The sequence below is a fragment of the Gigantopelta aegis genome, chromosome 6 (assembly GCF_016097555.1).
Source record: "Gigantopelta aegis isolate Gae_Host chromosome 6, Gae_host_genome, whole genome shotgun sequence".
NCBI lineage: Eukaryota > Metazoa > Mollusca > Gastropoda > Neomphalida > Peltospiridae > Gigantopelta > Gigantopelta aegis.
The window spans coordinates 15,992,694-16,007,660 of NC_054704.1; the positions used below are offsets into that span (position 1 = coordinate 15,992,694).

A 14,967-nucleotide genomic window follows, 5' to 3' on the forward strand; every position below is an offset into this window, starting at 1 on the left:
TTTTAAGGCTATTGCAAAATTTATCATTGGGGAAGGGGAGGTGGTTGGTTGGTCTACTGCATTTTCTCCCCTATGCCACCCCCACCCTCTACCTAACATCCAACCATATTTTAAATGTCAATGACAGCTTTGGTTTTTAACATACAATAAAATTAGATGCATATTGCAAAAGTCCATATCAACTACTTATAAAACTTTAGTCAGGTTTAAAGACTCAAAGCTGTAAGTCTGCACTCAAAAAGACCTTGCAATTTATATTGCACTGAAATGCAATTTTACACACTTTAGTTGCAGAACTTTTTACATCAGTCCTCATATAAATGTGTTTCTTACCTTCTTTTTCCAGGTAGTAGGATTTTAATCTGGTAATTAGTTTCTCCAGGCTGCTGTCTTTGGCAATCTGTCAAAATACAATGTTGTGTATAGAGAGTAGTACATGAGAATGACTCTGATACAAAATTTACAGAACAAGTTTGAAACTTAGCTTAGTATTTCTTTTTAAAAAAAATATTAAGGGCTAAATTTATGAAATATGTTCTTCATAAATGCAGATGTTTAAACATTGTAAATATATGTAGTTACATGTGTTTAAGACAAGAACAGGCATTGTAAAATATGGCCCAAAGTATTCTAGAGAGTATGAAAATATTTCTGTAGTAAATAGGAAGGTCTACCTTTGCAAGGTTGCCAAGTGTTGATGCGTATGCTTTGCGCACAGACAGGTTTCTGTCAGCTAGTCCATGCAGAAAAGCTCCCATCAGTTTACCTTTAAATACAATTCAATATTTATGTGAACAACTTGTCCTAAACATATATTTCAACAGAAATAACCACTTTGTTATTCATAACAATCATGTACTCCAACATTTCAAACACTGACTGAGTTAACAGACAGTGGAGTTACTTTATCTTGTCAGGTACTGACTTTCCAGTGCAACACATATAAAATGGAAGGAAAAAGCATTAATATATTTTAATAATATACCACAACATTGTATGTTCAGTGCTTTTAAGGTCTCTAATATATGGAAATGGTGACAATGGTCTTGAGAATGAGAGAGAAAAACCTGTTGCCAATTAAAATTCATTCTGAATGAAGCCAAAATAATGAGTCTATTGGAATATGAAGGAGTCTGTATTTTCTCATAGAGAGAACAGACCATGCTAAAAATATTGCATTAAAAGTTGTAGTGAAATGGTGTGAAAACAGATAATTGAAAAAATGTAACTTACCTGCATGAGGACTCAGATCCTGCGGACACTGGTGAATGAGAGACACAACAAAACTTGCACAGCCAGCCTGCATAGTTAAAAAATACATTTATTTACTAAAAATCATTGACTGCATTATATTTAACACATAAAAAGTGCATGAACTACAGATACAAATGTTGTACAGCCAGCCTGCAAAAACATCACTGAAAATCATTGACTGCATTACATTTAACACATAAAAAGTGCATGAACAACAGACACAAATGTTGTACAGCCAGCCTGCAAAAACATCACTGAAAATCATTGACTGCATTACATTTAACACATAAAAAGTGCATGAACAACAGACACAAATGTTGTACAGCCAGCCTGCAAAAACATCACTGAAAATCATTGACTGCATTACATTTAACACATAAAAAGTGCATGAACTACAGACACAAATGTTGCACAGCCAGGATATAGACTTAAACACCATCATGATTATATTACTAAAATGACTAACTGACTAATATATATATATTTGTGTTCTGTAAGTAAAGGGCACTGATATTTTGGACACTCTGTGTGCATGTCCCATGTTCTACCAAATGAGTTAATAAGGAAACTGTCACTAGTTACTGCCAGTAGGAACACTTTAAAGCAACACGACTACACACTTACACACTGCCCACTTTGTCTCGAAGCTGTAGGACACAGGCTACATGTCCTCACTGGGTCATACTAATTTTATTTCTTGTATTCTTGAAGTTTGTCTTAAAAACACACAATCCCCACATAGCTCCATATATTGAAGATCAACTTATCACTTATGTATGACTGTCTTGTCCAAAGTGGTTTACATGATTGAAAGGATAAATAAGCTAAGCATAATAAAATTTAGGCAAGTTAACAAGTAATTACTTGAATATGAGTACAAAATAAGATGACTGACCTTAGTTCCCACTCCAATCCCACTCTTGATGAGCTCCGTCAGTCTGGGAACAAGTTCGGGCAGCACAGAGTCATCTACATACTGCACACACTGAAAGTGAAAACAATCTTTGTGAAGTGCAACCAAAATATAAATACTTCACAATAAAAATCCATTCCACATTCCAAACATTTTGTATCAAAGTTTGTCAATTATAAATTGTTAATGTTTAACACTGTTAACCTTTTGGTTGATAATCCAGTATGACTTGATAAGAAAGATATGCCCGGAAACGAAAAGTTTATGGACAAATGGGTATTAAAAACATGTATGAATTTGAAAACATTGTTACATATACTTATATAAATAACATTAATTTTTTTTATGAGATCCTAGTCTGAGGGAGTGAAATGTTTTATTTAACGACGCACTCAACACATTTTATTTAGAATGTGTTATATATGCACTATCCTCAAAGAAAACCATGTGAATGTTACCAGCCCTGCACTCCACAATGAGGAACAGCACATACAGGGATGCACAATATCACTGCAAGCTCAAAACCAACAACAAAGGATTTTGTATTGACTTTAGGATTTCAAAGAATTCAAGATTTCATGATTCTAGTCTATATAACTGAACTTACTCGGTTAATGGTCTCCATCATTGGAGACATCTTGGAAGCAGCGATCCGTGCACTGTCAAGCTGAAAATGAACAAAAAACCAACTAAAATGTAGAAATGCTTGTTTTATTAGGCCTATATATGCATCAACTACATATACTTGAAATCCACTGTGTATCCCAGTACTTAAATAATTATTACCTGTAATGATGTCTTTTATGTTTGATCAGTGGAATTCAGAACGGTGTAGATGAATTGTTTTAAAACAAAGCTATTCAGTGGAACATACATTTATATATTTGATCTTAATAATCAATGAGGACCTTCTTCTATCCCTAAAAAATATGAGTACAAAGTTTACAATAAAAAACAGTCAGCCTTCAATCAATGAAAGCATAATTTTAATATTGAATTGATTTCTAACAGCATATATTGTCAATGAAAACAAACAAACAAAAAACCCTCCCCTCCAAAAAACAACAAATAAAATGTTTCAAATTGTAGAGATTAATATATGTTTGAGAGATTAATCAAGATAAATAAAAGTGTACCTTCAGTGTTATCTGGTTACACTGATATAGTATGTGTGTGGGAAGTAGCAAGTGTCAAACATTATAAAGTTTACCTTCTCCTGTGTTGCCTGACTGCTGACGTGGAAGCTGAGATAGTTCATGACCTGGGGTTCGAGTCCACTGACCGCCTCCAGCAGCGCTGTCACCATGATGGGGATGTGCGGCTTCATCAAAACACCGGCATTCTTACTGATCTGAAGCAGGGTCGACAAGCTGGAAACAATATGTGCACATGTGAACAAGTTAACTCAACACAGGCAAGTCAGTCAGTCAGTCTCAGTCTAAAGTCTCTCTGACCCAGTATCATTCTGTCTCTCTATCTCTGTTAGTCTGTCCGTTATTCTGTATTATATATCTGTCTGTGTATGTTGGTCTCTCAGTGTCCCTATCTGTCTCTGTTCCTTTCTCTTTGTAACCAACTAACCCAATCTCCCTGCCCCCATTCTTCTTTCTATAAATCTTCTGCGACATGCTTGTATTTATATATGTAAATCCATCTTGGAGAGGACTTAACCTTCTGAGTACTGCAGGTGAGATATCTCGCCCGACGTCACGTCAGTCGATATACTGTACACTGTATACAGTGTATTCCCCAATTCATATTTCCCGCCGTTTTGCACACGACACTCACCGGAAACAGAAATATAATTAAAGAAAAAAGTTTTTTTTCAGCAAGTATTTTCGCTTGACAACAATGGCGGTCATTTTCAGGGATCGATATCTGATTGTGACAGCTAATTTCATAATAAATTTGATCGATTTACCAACAACAAAAATTACCAAATATTGCAATATGAATCGTAGTTCGGGTTTAAAAAAAAAATCTGGTCAGAAAACCACTGTTATCGGGAATAATGGATATAGATACTGTAAGTAAATGCAACTTTTTCGATTTTTTGCCTAATTTTAATCACCATTAGCCGATCTAAATAATAAAAAATTACAAAAAAGACACGAAAATAATACTTACCGATTCATATATGAACTTTATTTCATGTATTTATAAAACATTTAAGTGAATATATGTGAGTAAAAATTATAAACTTGTACCCACTCAACGTGGTTTTTGTTAAAAATTAATCCAGTAGTCTAAAGGTTAATAAAAGCAATTCTATAGCAACTGTTCAATATGCTTCCAAATCATTGCATTCAAATTTGATTACGTCTAAAAAGACTTTAAAACAAAACAACAAAAAAACCCAGAACATTTTATTATTTTTAAATTTTAATTTATCTTCACAACCAAATCATACCCCATCCTGTGACTAGCCATAATTTATCACATTAAAACTTTCTTCAAGTTTAAGAATTAAGATAAAACGAAAGCCAGATTCTCACCCGATGGCTCTGACTTCGGGTACAGAACTCTGCAGACTGTTGTTGAGTAGACACGGCAACATGACGCTGGTGGCCTTCTCACCCACACTGCCATGACTCGGGTCACAGATCTTCACTGACACCTGCATACCAAACAAAGTACAACTCTCAACAAAACAAAGTTAAACTCTTTACAAAATAAAATACAACTCTCAACAAAACAAAGTACAACTATTAACAACAAAGTACAATTATTAACAAAACAAAGTTAAACTCCTTACAAAACAAAGATAAACTCTTAATAAAACAAAGTTCAACTATTACCAACAAAGTTCAACTCTTAACAAAAGTACAACTCTTAACAAAACAAAGTACAACTCTTAACCAGGGATGTGATACTTATTTAAGAATAAAAGCTGAAATTATCAAAATGATGAAAACTTTATACCATACATGTAGTTAAATAAAGGCAATTTCTTTAGCATGTCAGATCAAATTCTATCTTTGTGAAACCTATTTTTATGCAAAAAAGATGTATTCAAATAAAAAAAACTGGACATCACATCCCGGATAACAAACAAATTACATACTTTAAAATTTGTATCTAATAACTAAATTGAATAAGTGGAATTTTACTGAAACAGTAGCAGCTGTACTCCAAATACAAACAAGATGTAGGGTTAATAATAAATAATTAACACAACCAAATGTACAGAGGACAAGATTCATGTATTTATGTGAATAAGTGGAATTTTACTGAAACAGTAGCAGCTGTACTCCAAATACAAACAAGATGTAGGGTTAATAATAAATAATTAACACAACCAAATGTACAGAGGACAAGATTCATGTATTTATGTGCAAACGGATAAACAATAAATAAATATATCCTAATTATATGCTATGGTTCTTTCTAGAACAAATAATGCCAAAGGGTTGAACATTAAGTTAACATTAACTACAAGAATTGTTAGAAAACTTCAATTTTTGTTTTAAATTGGTATTTATTCTCAAGAAGGGCATAACAGAAATAATAAACATTTTCTATCTAAATTATTAACAGCCCTACAATGGATTATTATTTTCTTACCCGACTCAAAGCCTTGCATGCTAAATCAGCCGCATTTCTGACAGATTCCTGAAACAAACCAACAAACAATGCAGATGATGTCAAAGCAAATCTTCACAGAGTAGATTATAACTTTGACCACATAAGTTATTTTCTAACATATTATATTTATCAATAACATTTAGGTCTCATCAATTATTAAAACAGAAAGCTTGTGGAGCTTTAGAATGCAAAGCAAAAACACCTCACAAAATAATAAAGTAATCAATGAAAAATTTTTAAGAGTTATAAGAAAGAGAAAAACTTCAACTTAATCAAAGTGATATAAGTGCATAAATGTACTGACAATACATGATAAAGCAGTATCTAGACTTCAACCAAATATCAAGAGTAACTTTAAAATAATTTTAGCTGATATTTACAAAAGACATATAATATATCATGATTATTATACAAGCTTGTGTGTCGTACTGGTTTTACGAAACAAGTGTCAGGATTATTGTATTACCTAAGCGAGAGGTACGATTCACACGCGAGTGTAATAATTTCTTTATTATCCACATTATCCAAAATATTATTTTTGTGAATAACAAGCTAGGACCATGTCAAAACGGTTCAAACGTAACAAAAAAGAACCTACAAAACAACGTAATTTTCCGAAATGACATCATTTTGATAAGCGAATACACTGTGGGAGCCATATTAAGTTATGACGTCGCTTCACAAAATTACATCATTCGTTGTGCACGTGAAATCGTTGACACACGTGGGTCATACTGGTTATATTTCCCTGAATATCTTGAACTATGTGGATAATAAACAGAAATATGCACAAACACAGCTAATCATTATAATGTAGAACCCAGTAAAATTTGCAATAGGTAGTTTATAGATATTCCACCACTATTTAATATTGAACTGTGACTAGTGTCATGCATTGATTAATCAATCACCTTGATGTCATCTCTAACTTTAAGACACGTCTCCCAGAGTTCGGGTAACAGGTGAATGATTTCATCAATCTGACGACCGCGTAGCAGATCTGTCACAGCCAGACAACTGAAACATGGAATTAAAAAACCTAAATTAAACAGGTGAATTGAAATATAACAGGCTCATTCTTGCACCAATACCTCATATAAACAATTGCATGTTACAAAATGTATGCTGCAGCCAAAGTATACTAAAGTCAACCCATGAAAATGGACACTTAGTTTGGTTAACCTACAAATCTGTAACACATCTGGATAAAGTTACAATAGAATGAAACAAGAGTCTGTGACGTTGAAACGGAGAAATACCCTTAAAAATAGACTAAAGCTCATCTCCATAACCATTACTTCTCAGAGGTACGTTTGTTTTTTAAAATATGAAAAATGCATTTCGTGGTATTAGAAAAACACCAGGATGACCAGAAACACTTCACATGCATGGAAATAGATAATCTAACAATAAAAACCGAAGTAATGTCCGATATCAATTATCAAAAACTGCTTTAATAGTGAAAAATATGCTGTAGTGTTTAAAAACTAGTGTCTGTCACTTTATGTTATCATGAATAAAACATTTATTATTTGTAAACAGCTAATGGTTAACCAAACATATTGAAGCTTTTTTTTTGTTGTGTAAAAATATGAGACACAAACCTAGACTCTCGTATTCGCCACTGATTGCTGGTGAGATTCTTTAACAGGTCGCCCATAATTTGCTGGATGTACTTATCAACCTGCAAAATAGCATATAAATATGGAGATAATTAATTTCTAACTTAAGATATGTTTTAATGCGACAACCTGTCACTGTGGTATTGTTGTAAAATATCATAGCAATTTTAGTGGCATTACAATTTGTGAAGGAATCAAAACTACTATAGTCTGTCCCATCTTCCTACAAATTTTGTTTTGGTAAATAATTTCAATTTAGAAATCAATCAACTCAGAAATAAATAACTTGTAGTAAATTCCATAGTATGATTATGAGAACAGGCATTCCCTGTGAGAAGGACTATATAACTCAGCATATTTTATGTGCAATTTATTTCATTCACTGTTAAGAAAGAAACAAAATATCAATATTTAGCACAGAAAAATTTATTACATTATCAATCAGATCTAAAAAATTAAAATATATCTATCTTATATGTTGGATAGTCAAGGGAGATAATTCTGGAGCAGAGTCAAACTTCTTTATATAATTATCTGCTGTCCATGTTGATTAAGTATAAAGTATTTCAGTTGTGTAATATGTGGGAAAGATCTTTATATGGCAATGCCTGTTAACCAATCCCATCTGCTAAACATCAACAGATATAAATTTTGTTGAAACCACATAGTAAGTGCTAGTTTCCTTTCATACATTGCAGCTATGGATTGGTTGTTGAGATAAAGAAAGAAATGTTTTATTTAACGACGCACTCAACACATTTTATTTACGGTTTATTGGCGTCAGACATATGGTTAAGGACCACATAGATTTTGAGAGGAAACCCGCTGTCGCCACTTCATGGACTACTCTTTCCGATTAGCAGCAAACAATCTTTTATTTGCACTTCCCACAGGCAGGACAGCACAAACCATGGCCTTTGTTGAACCAGTTATGGATCACTGGTCGGTGCAAGTGGTTTACACCTACCCACTGAGCCTTGCAGAGCACTCACTCAGGGTTTGGAGTTGGTATCTAGATTAAAAATCCCATGCCTCGACTGGGATCTGAACCCAGTACCTACCAGCCTGTTGACCGATGGCTTAATCACGACGCCACAGAGGCCAGTCCTGTTGAGATAAAGGTCATGGAGAAAAGGGGCAGGCCCGTAGGAATGATACTGGAGTAGGGGGGCAAATTTTTGTAGTGGGATTTTTATAAAGTAGGTAAAAAAACAGAAATGATAAATTAATCTTTTTTGAACGTGAAACATTTTACTGTAAAAAGTAATAGACATGCACATTAGAATAGCAGAAGTCAAGGGTTTATAATCTTATTTAACATGTTCACGGATACTGTCAACATTATTGCATTTACTGCACTTACTGTTTTCTTGTTGTCCTGCACTAGGGCATTCCAGATGCTGCTCATCGCCTGCTGGATCTTGGGGTTGGGGTCGAACTGGTAGCGGTACAGCCGCGGTACGATCTGGGACATGTAGGGAGCCAGCTGCTCACCTGCCTGTGCTGCTATTGTGGTGAAGCCAAACGCTGCTCCCTGGACCAAACAACAAGTTACACTCAGTTTACACAACACCGACTTTCTCATGTCAGGGCTTTAGACTGCATCAGACATAAACACTGTGCCCAAAGTAAGCATAAACATGTTGATTTCTAAACCAATCCCATATTAACTTCAATGACACATAAATATTAATTATCAAAATGCATTTCTGAACATCTACAGTCTTACAGACCCCTGTATCCTCAATTGTTCATTACACTTAGAACAAACAAAAATACATGCTGAACCCAAACTGGAGAGACTTAAAGACATGCAAATTTGTAATAAAGAGAACTAATTTACTCTTAAAGATGGGGATTTGGAAATATTTCAGAATTTTTACATAATAATTGATCAATTCAATAGTATATTTAAGAATTTAAAAACCCAGGAAAAAGAAAGAACTATATAATCAATATATATTTGTGTTTTAAAAATTATAATACTAATATAAAGTCCATGGTTGGCCTATTTGTACATTAATTTAACTTCAGGGCTGTAATTAGCTTAAAATATTGGGGGGGGGGGGGACCATAAAATATATACAGGGTCTTCAAAGGTTGACAAAAGGGGAATTTTAAAACAAAACAGGCCTCCTTTTCATTTTGTTTTGGGAGGGGTAACTACCTCTTCACTAGATATGGCTTGAAGTTTTAATGATGTTTAAATGAACTAAAAGACCTCAATATTTCACTGTCACAGAGATATAAAGACAAGCAGGTACCCGTCTAGAGTTCCACATGGCGTTGTGGTTGGCGAGGTGCATGAACTTGTAGATGAGGTCTGGCTGGTTCAGATCATTAGCGATGGCACACAGTTCCTTGTACGTAGACAAACTGCTCCTATACAACACAAATAAAACCCATATATCAATGTGTTCTACTATAAAACATCTTGCATAAAAATCTTTTATAGATACATTACCTGTCCTTAAGGAGCACTTATTGAGGACAGGTTATGTTGAAAAGAAATATTCCTTGCTCTTAATCATGGTGGTCCATATTGCAATAATATTTCTGTCTGTATGTCTGTCTGTCTCCATCTCGCGATCTCTCTCATTCTTTAATATACTTTTCACTCATTTAACAAACACTGCATTCCTTATCACCACTAATTATAAATTTCTTTAAATCATAATTAATTTTTTTCCTGGTTTTATGTTTGTTTGTTTTTTCTTGCAAACAAATTAAGATTTTTCTGTTCTATAATTGCATTTCAGTTACAGGTAGAAAACATGATTTTTACCCTTCCGGTGTTTTCCCCAGAGCCCCTTCTTGGAATACTTGAGTTTCTCCAGTCACCTCCTGTTGTGGTCTAAAACAAAAAGTACAGTGTAATTTCTATATCCACTAATTAAATATGGTGCTAAGTAATATATGGTAGGCTGAGAATAGATAAGATAAATGTGTAAATTACATATAGCTAAGCTGCATTAAAACAAGAATAAACTCTGAAAATCTAAAATATCAATATTTAACAGTAAATGAATAAATAAAATGAGGTAGGTATCTTTTCCTTTTTTTTTAACAAATAATGTACTCTTTCAAAATTAAACGTTTTTTTTTATCAGGGATTCCTTTTTTATTTATAAGAACAACATGTTGCATTATGTTACACGATTGTGGATAACTAAAAGATGGACTCTTAAGACAGGTGTCTTTTAAGACATGTTGTACTGTAATTGACTTGCATATTAAACAGTGGCCACTTGTCTTAAAAGGCCATTTTTGAGTCTCCCTTTGGTGGCTACTTAACTCAAGTTTAGCTGTACTGTCTTTGCAGTCATGGCAGTAATTATAATGCTATAAAGGGTTTATTTTAAATACAAACCTCTTGCCCGTCATGAGCGTATCCACCAACTCTGACACCAGTGAGTCTTTCTGTTCTGGTGTACACTTCTCATACACCACACCCAAGCCTTTAGAAGCTACATCCTGTGTGATTTCTGGGGGGGGGAAATAATAAAATAAATCCTAATAATCATCATTATAAAATGTTCTCTTGGTTGATCAATAAAAATAATTTGGCATGAAGATCTCACAGATGGTATTGCTTATATTAATCATATTACACACAATATCCAGTATATGTTGGATATCAATTTAAAGACATCTAATTGGTTGCTCCAAATTCAAGTTATCCATTGTAATTAACTTTATATAGAGAGATTTCTACTATAACTGTGCAAATTTTTTTGGAAAACGTGATTTAATTTAAATTTTTCTTACAACTAATTTAACATGTCCAACTAGCTTTCACATGTTATTAGATATGTTTTGAAACTCACAAGATAGATGGCATCTAATGACCATTCATGTATTTTTCTCTGTATCTTTAGAACAGACAAATGCTCCATTGGAAGGCACACTAAACATGTTTAAAGAAACAAGTTATGAACTTACCATCATTTTCAGACAGCAGTCGCATGAATGCTCGCTGCACCTCCTTGATGTGTTGCTGCAAGGTGTCATGGGAACCACACTGCTTGACTAGAGACAACAACCAAATACACGCAGCCTGAAAAATATTACAAAAAAATCCAGGTTAGTGTGTAATTAGACTAGGTTTTCTCAGTGGTGTAGTGTGGGAGGGGCCACCAGGGCGGTTGCCCCAGGTGCAAAATTCTGGACTGGTTGTAGGGACTCTGGGAATGCTAACAGTCCACTGGTTAGGGGGCATAATACTTGCCTTGCCCCGGGCACTGGCACCCATGCTACACCATTGGGTCTTCTTGAACACAAACAATCAGTTCTGTGAGATGGTAAAACGTATGTCGACCTGTAATTCTCATCAGTCTCAATATGTGTTAATCCCTTCTTAAAAAAAAAAAAAAATTCTGCCATAACAGCTTGTGGTTTTTTTGGTGTTCCGTATATTATAAACATACCATACTTGTAACACTGCTACTCTAAAATAGATTGATAATTACCTGTCTGAGATGAGGATTAGCATGACAGACGTAGGTGCTGAGTAGTTTAGTCAAATACCAGTCCACATCATCTTGAATTCCCTGCACTGTCATCTGCAACGTGTAAGTAACATCTTTTATTACGTGCATCAGACCTCTGAGAATTGAATATTTGTGCAACCCGTTTATTTTTGTGAAAATCATCATGACCATGAACATGATGTCCCAAATATAGTGCACACTGTGTAACAAGTACAAATCAATATTTGAATGGTGACCATTATTCAAGTGAACTAGTCAACCGATTGTGTTTAATAAAATCAAATTTATCGGATTAAATTTTTATAATGTGTCATTAACTATAATTTCTTTCATCAACACCATTTTATTGAATAATATCTGATATGCCGACGTTAAAAACACAGGTTTAGAATTGAGATTTGTTTGTACTTCCAAGACATGTTTTAATCCATGCATGTCAATGTTCTAAATAACCAAATAATTCATAATTCATATAAATAAATACATTTATGCTATTATTTCATTCATATATATGGTAAATTAAACTGCTAATTACAACTTTTTTTATTAATTGCAAAACCTACAGAAAAAAATATATTTAACTTTTTAATATTAATAAAGACAAAACTAAATTAGTGACAAAAGTGCTCAGGTTTTTCTGCATCCTCAAACTATATTCCACTGATTCATGTAACCATAATTGTTTACTAGTAGTTAAAAGTGTGTTTCTTTTGTTTGATGACACCACTAGATTTATTAATTATCAGCTATAGGATGTCAAACATTTGGTAATTTTGACATATCTTAGAGAAAACCCACTACATTTTTCTTTTAGTAGCAAGGGATCTTTTATATGCACCATCCCACAGACAGGATAGCAGATACCACAGCCTTTAATACACCAGTCGTGGTGCACTGGCTGGTACAAGAAATAGCCCAATGGGCCCACCGACGGATCTATCTTAGACCGACCACACATCAAGTGAGAGCACTTTACCACTGGGCTACGTCCTGCCCCCAACTGCCCATCAAGTGAATGCTTTACCACTGGGCTACGGCCTGCCCCCAACTGCGCATCAAGTGAGAGCACTTTACCACTGGGCTACGTCCTGCCCCCAACAGCTCATCAAGTGAGAGCACTTTACCACTGGGCTACGTCCTGCCCCCAACTGCACATCAAGTGAGAGCACTTTACCACTGGGCTACGTCCTGCCCCCAACAGCCCATCAAGTGAGAGCACTTTACCACTGGGCTACGTCCTGCCCCCAACTGCCCAGCAAGTGAATGCTTTACCACTGGGCTACGTCCTGCCCCCAAATGCACATCAAGTGAATGCTTTACCACTGGGCTACGTCCTGCCCCCAACAGCGCATCAAGTGAGAGCACTTTACCACTGGGCTACGTCCTGCCCCCAACAGCCCATCAAGTGAATGCTTTACCACTGGGCTACGTCCTGCCCCCAACTGCACATCAAGTGAATGCTTTACCACTGGGCTACGTCCTGCCCCCAACTGCACATCAAGTGAGCACTTTACCACTGGGCTACGTCCTGCCCCCAACTGCTCATCAAGTGAATGCTTTACCACTGGGCTACGTCCTGCCCCCAACAGCGCATCAAGTGAATGCTTTACCACTGGGCTACGTCCTGCCCCCAACTGCGCATCAAGTGAGAGCACTTTACCACTGGGCTACGTCCTGCCCCCAACTGTGCATCAAGTGAGAGCACTTTACCACTGGGCTACGGCCTGCCCCCAACTGCGCATCAAGTGAACGCTTTACCACTGGGCTACGTCCTGCCCCCAACTGCACATCAAGTGAACGCTTTACCACTGGGCTACGTCCTGCCCCCAACAGCGCATCAAGTGAACGCTTTACCACTGGGCTACGTCCTGCCCCCAACAGCGCATCAAGTGAACGCTTTACCACTGGGCTACGTCCTGCCCCCAACAGCGCATCAAGTGAACGCTTTACCACTAGGCTACGTCCTGCCCCCAACTGCGCATCAAGTGAGAGCACTTTACCACTGGGCTACGTCCTGCCCCCAACAGCGCATCAAGTGAACGCTTTACCACTGGGCTACGTCCTGCCCCCAACAGCGCATCAAGTGAACGCTTTACCACTGGGCTACGTCCTGCCCCCAACTGTGCATCAAGTGAGAGCACTTTACCACTGGGCTACGTCCTGCCCCCAACAGCGCATCAAGTGAACGCTTTACCACTGGGCTACATCCTGCCCCCAACAGCGCATCAAGTGAACGCTTTACCACTGGGCTACGTCCTGCCCCCAACTGCGCATCAAGTGAACGCTTTACCACTGGGCTACGTCCTGCCCCCAACTGCGCATCAAGTGAACGCTTTACCACTGGGCTACGTCCTGCCCCCAACAGCGCATCAAGTGAGAGCACTTTACCACTGGGCTACGTCCTGCCCCCAACAGCGCATCAAGTGAGAGCACTTTACCACTGGGCTACGTCCTGCCCCCAACAGCGCATCAAGTGAACGCTTTACCACTGGGCTACGTCCTGCCCCCAACTGCGCATCAAGTGAATGCTTTACCACTGGGCTACGTCCTGCCCCCAACTGCGCATCAAGTGAGAGCACTTTACCACTGGGCTACGTCCTGCCCCCAACTGCGCATCAAGTGAGAGCACTTTACCACTGGGCTACGGCCTGCCCCCAACTGCGCATTAAATGAACGCTTTACCACTGGGCTACGGCCTGCCCCCAACTGCGCATCAAGTGAACGGTTTACCACTGGGCTACGTCCTGCCCCCAACTACGCATCAAGTGAATGCTTTACCACTGGGCTACGTCCTGCCCCCAACCGCGCATCAAGTGAACGCTTTACCACTGGGATACGTCTTGCCCCCAACAGCGCATCAAGTGAACGCTTTACCACTGGGCTACGTCCTGCCCCCAACTGCGCATCAAGTGAACACTTTACCACTGGGCTACGTCCTGCCCCCAACTGCGCATCAAGTGAACACTTTACCACTGGGCTACGTCCTGCCCCCAACTGCGCATCAAGTGAACGCTTTACCACTGGGCTACGTCCTGCCCCCAACTGCGCATCAAGTATGAGCACTTTACCACTGGGCTATGTCCTGCCCCCAAATGCGCATCAA

The 14,967-nt window shown here is 37.2% G+C and overlaps 1 protein-coding gene across 1 annotated transcript in view; it reads right to left on the reverse strand.

Moving 5' to 3' along the window:
• LOC121374259 (proteasome adapter and scaffold protein ECM29-like) overlaps positions 1-14,967 on the reverse strand; it is a 58,757-nt gene that overhangs the window by 13,820 nt on the left and 29,970 nt on the right. Inside the window, exons 24-39 of the mRNA XM_041501287.1 lie at positions 11,844-11,936; positions 11,317-11,431; positions 10,745-10,859; positions 10,160-10,228; positions 9,639-9,756; positions 8,738-8,908; positions 7,357-7,436; positions 6,664-6,769; positions 5,732-5,779; positions 4,663-4,784; positions 3,378-3,537; positions 2,775-2,834; positions 2,150-2,239; positions 1,234-1,300; positions 675-766; positions 334-400 (exon numbers count right to left, since the gene is read on the reverse strand). Coding sequence (XP_041357221.1) covers positions 334-400; positions 675-766; positions 1,234-1,300; positions 2,150-2,239; positions 2,775-2,834; positions 3,378-3,537; positions 4,663-4,784; positions 5,732-5,779; positions 6,664-6,769; positions 7,357-7,436; positions 8,738-8,908; positions 9,639-9,756; positions 10,160-10,228; positions 10,745-10,859; positions 11,317-11,431; positions 11,844-11,936 — 1,573 coding nt within the window. The remainder of the gene's footprint in view (positions 1-333; positions 401-674; positions 767-1,233; positions 1,301-2,149; positions 2,240-2,774; positions 2,835-3,377; positions 3,538-4,662; positions 4,785-5,731; positions 5,780-6,663; positions 6,770-7,356; positions 7,437-8,737; positions 8,909-9,638; positions 9,757-10,159; positions 10,229-10,744; positions 10,860-11,316; positions 11,432-11,843; positions 11,937-14,967) is intronic.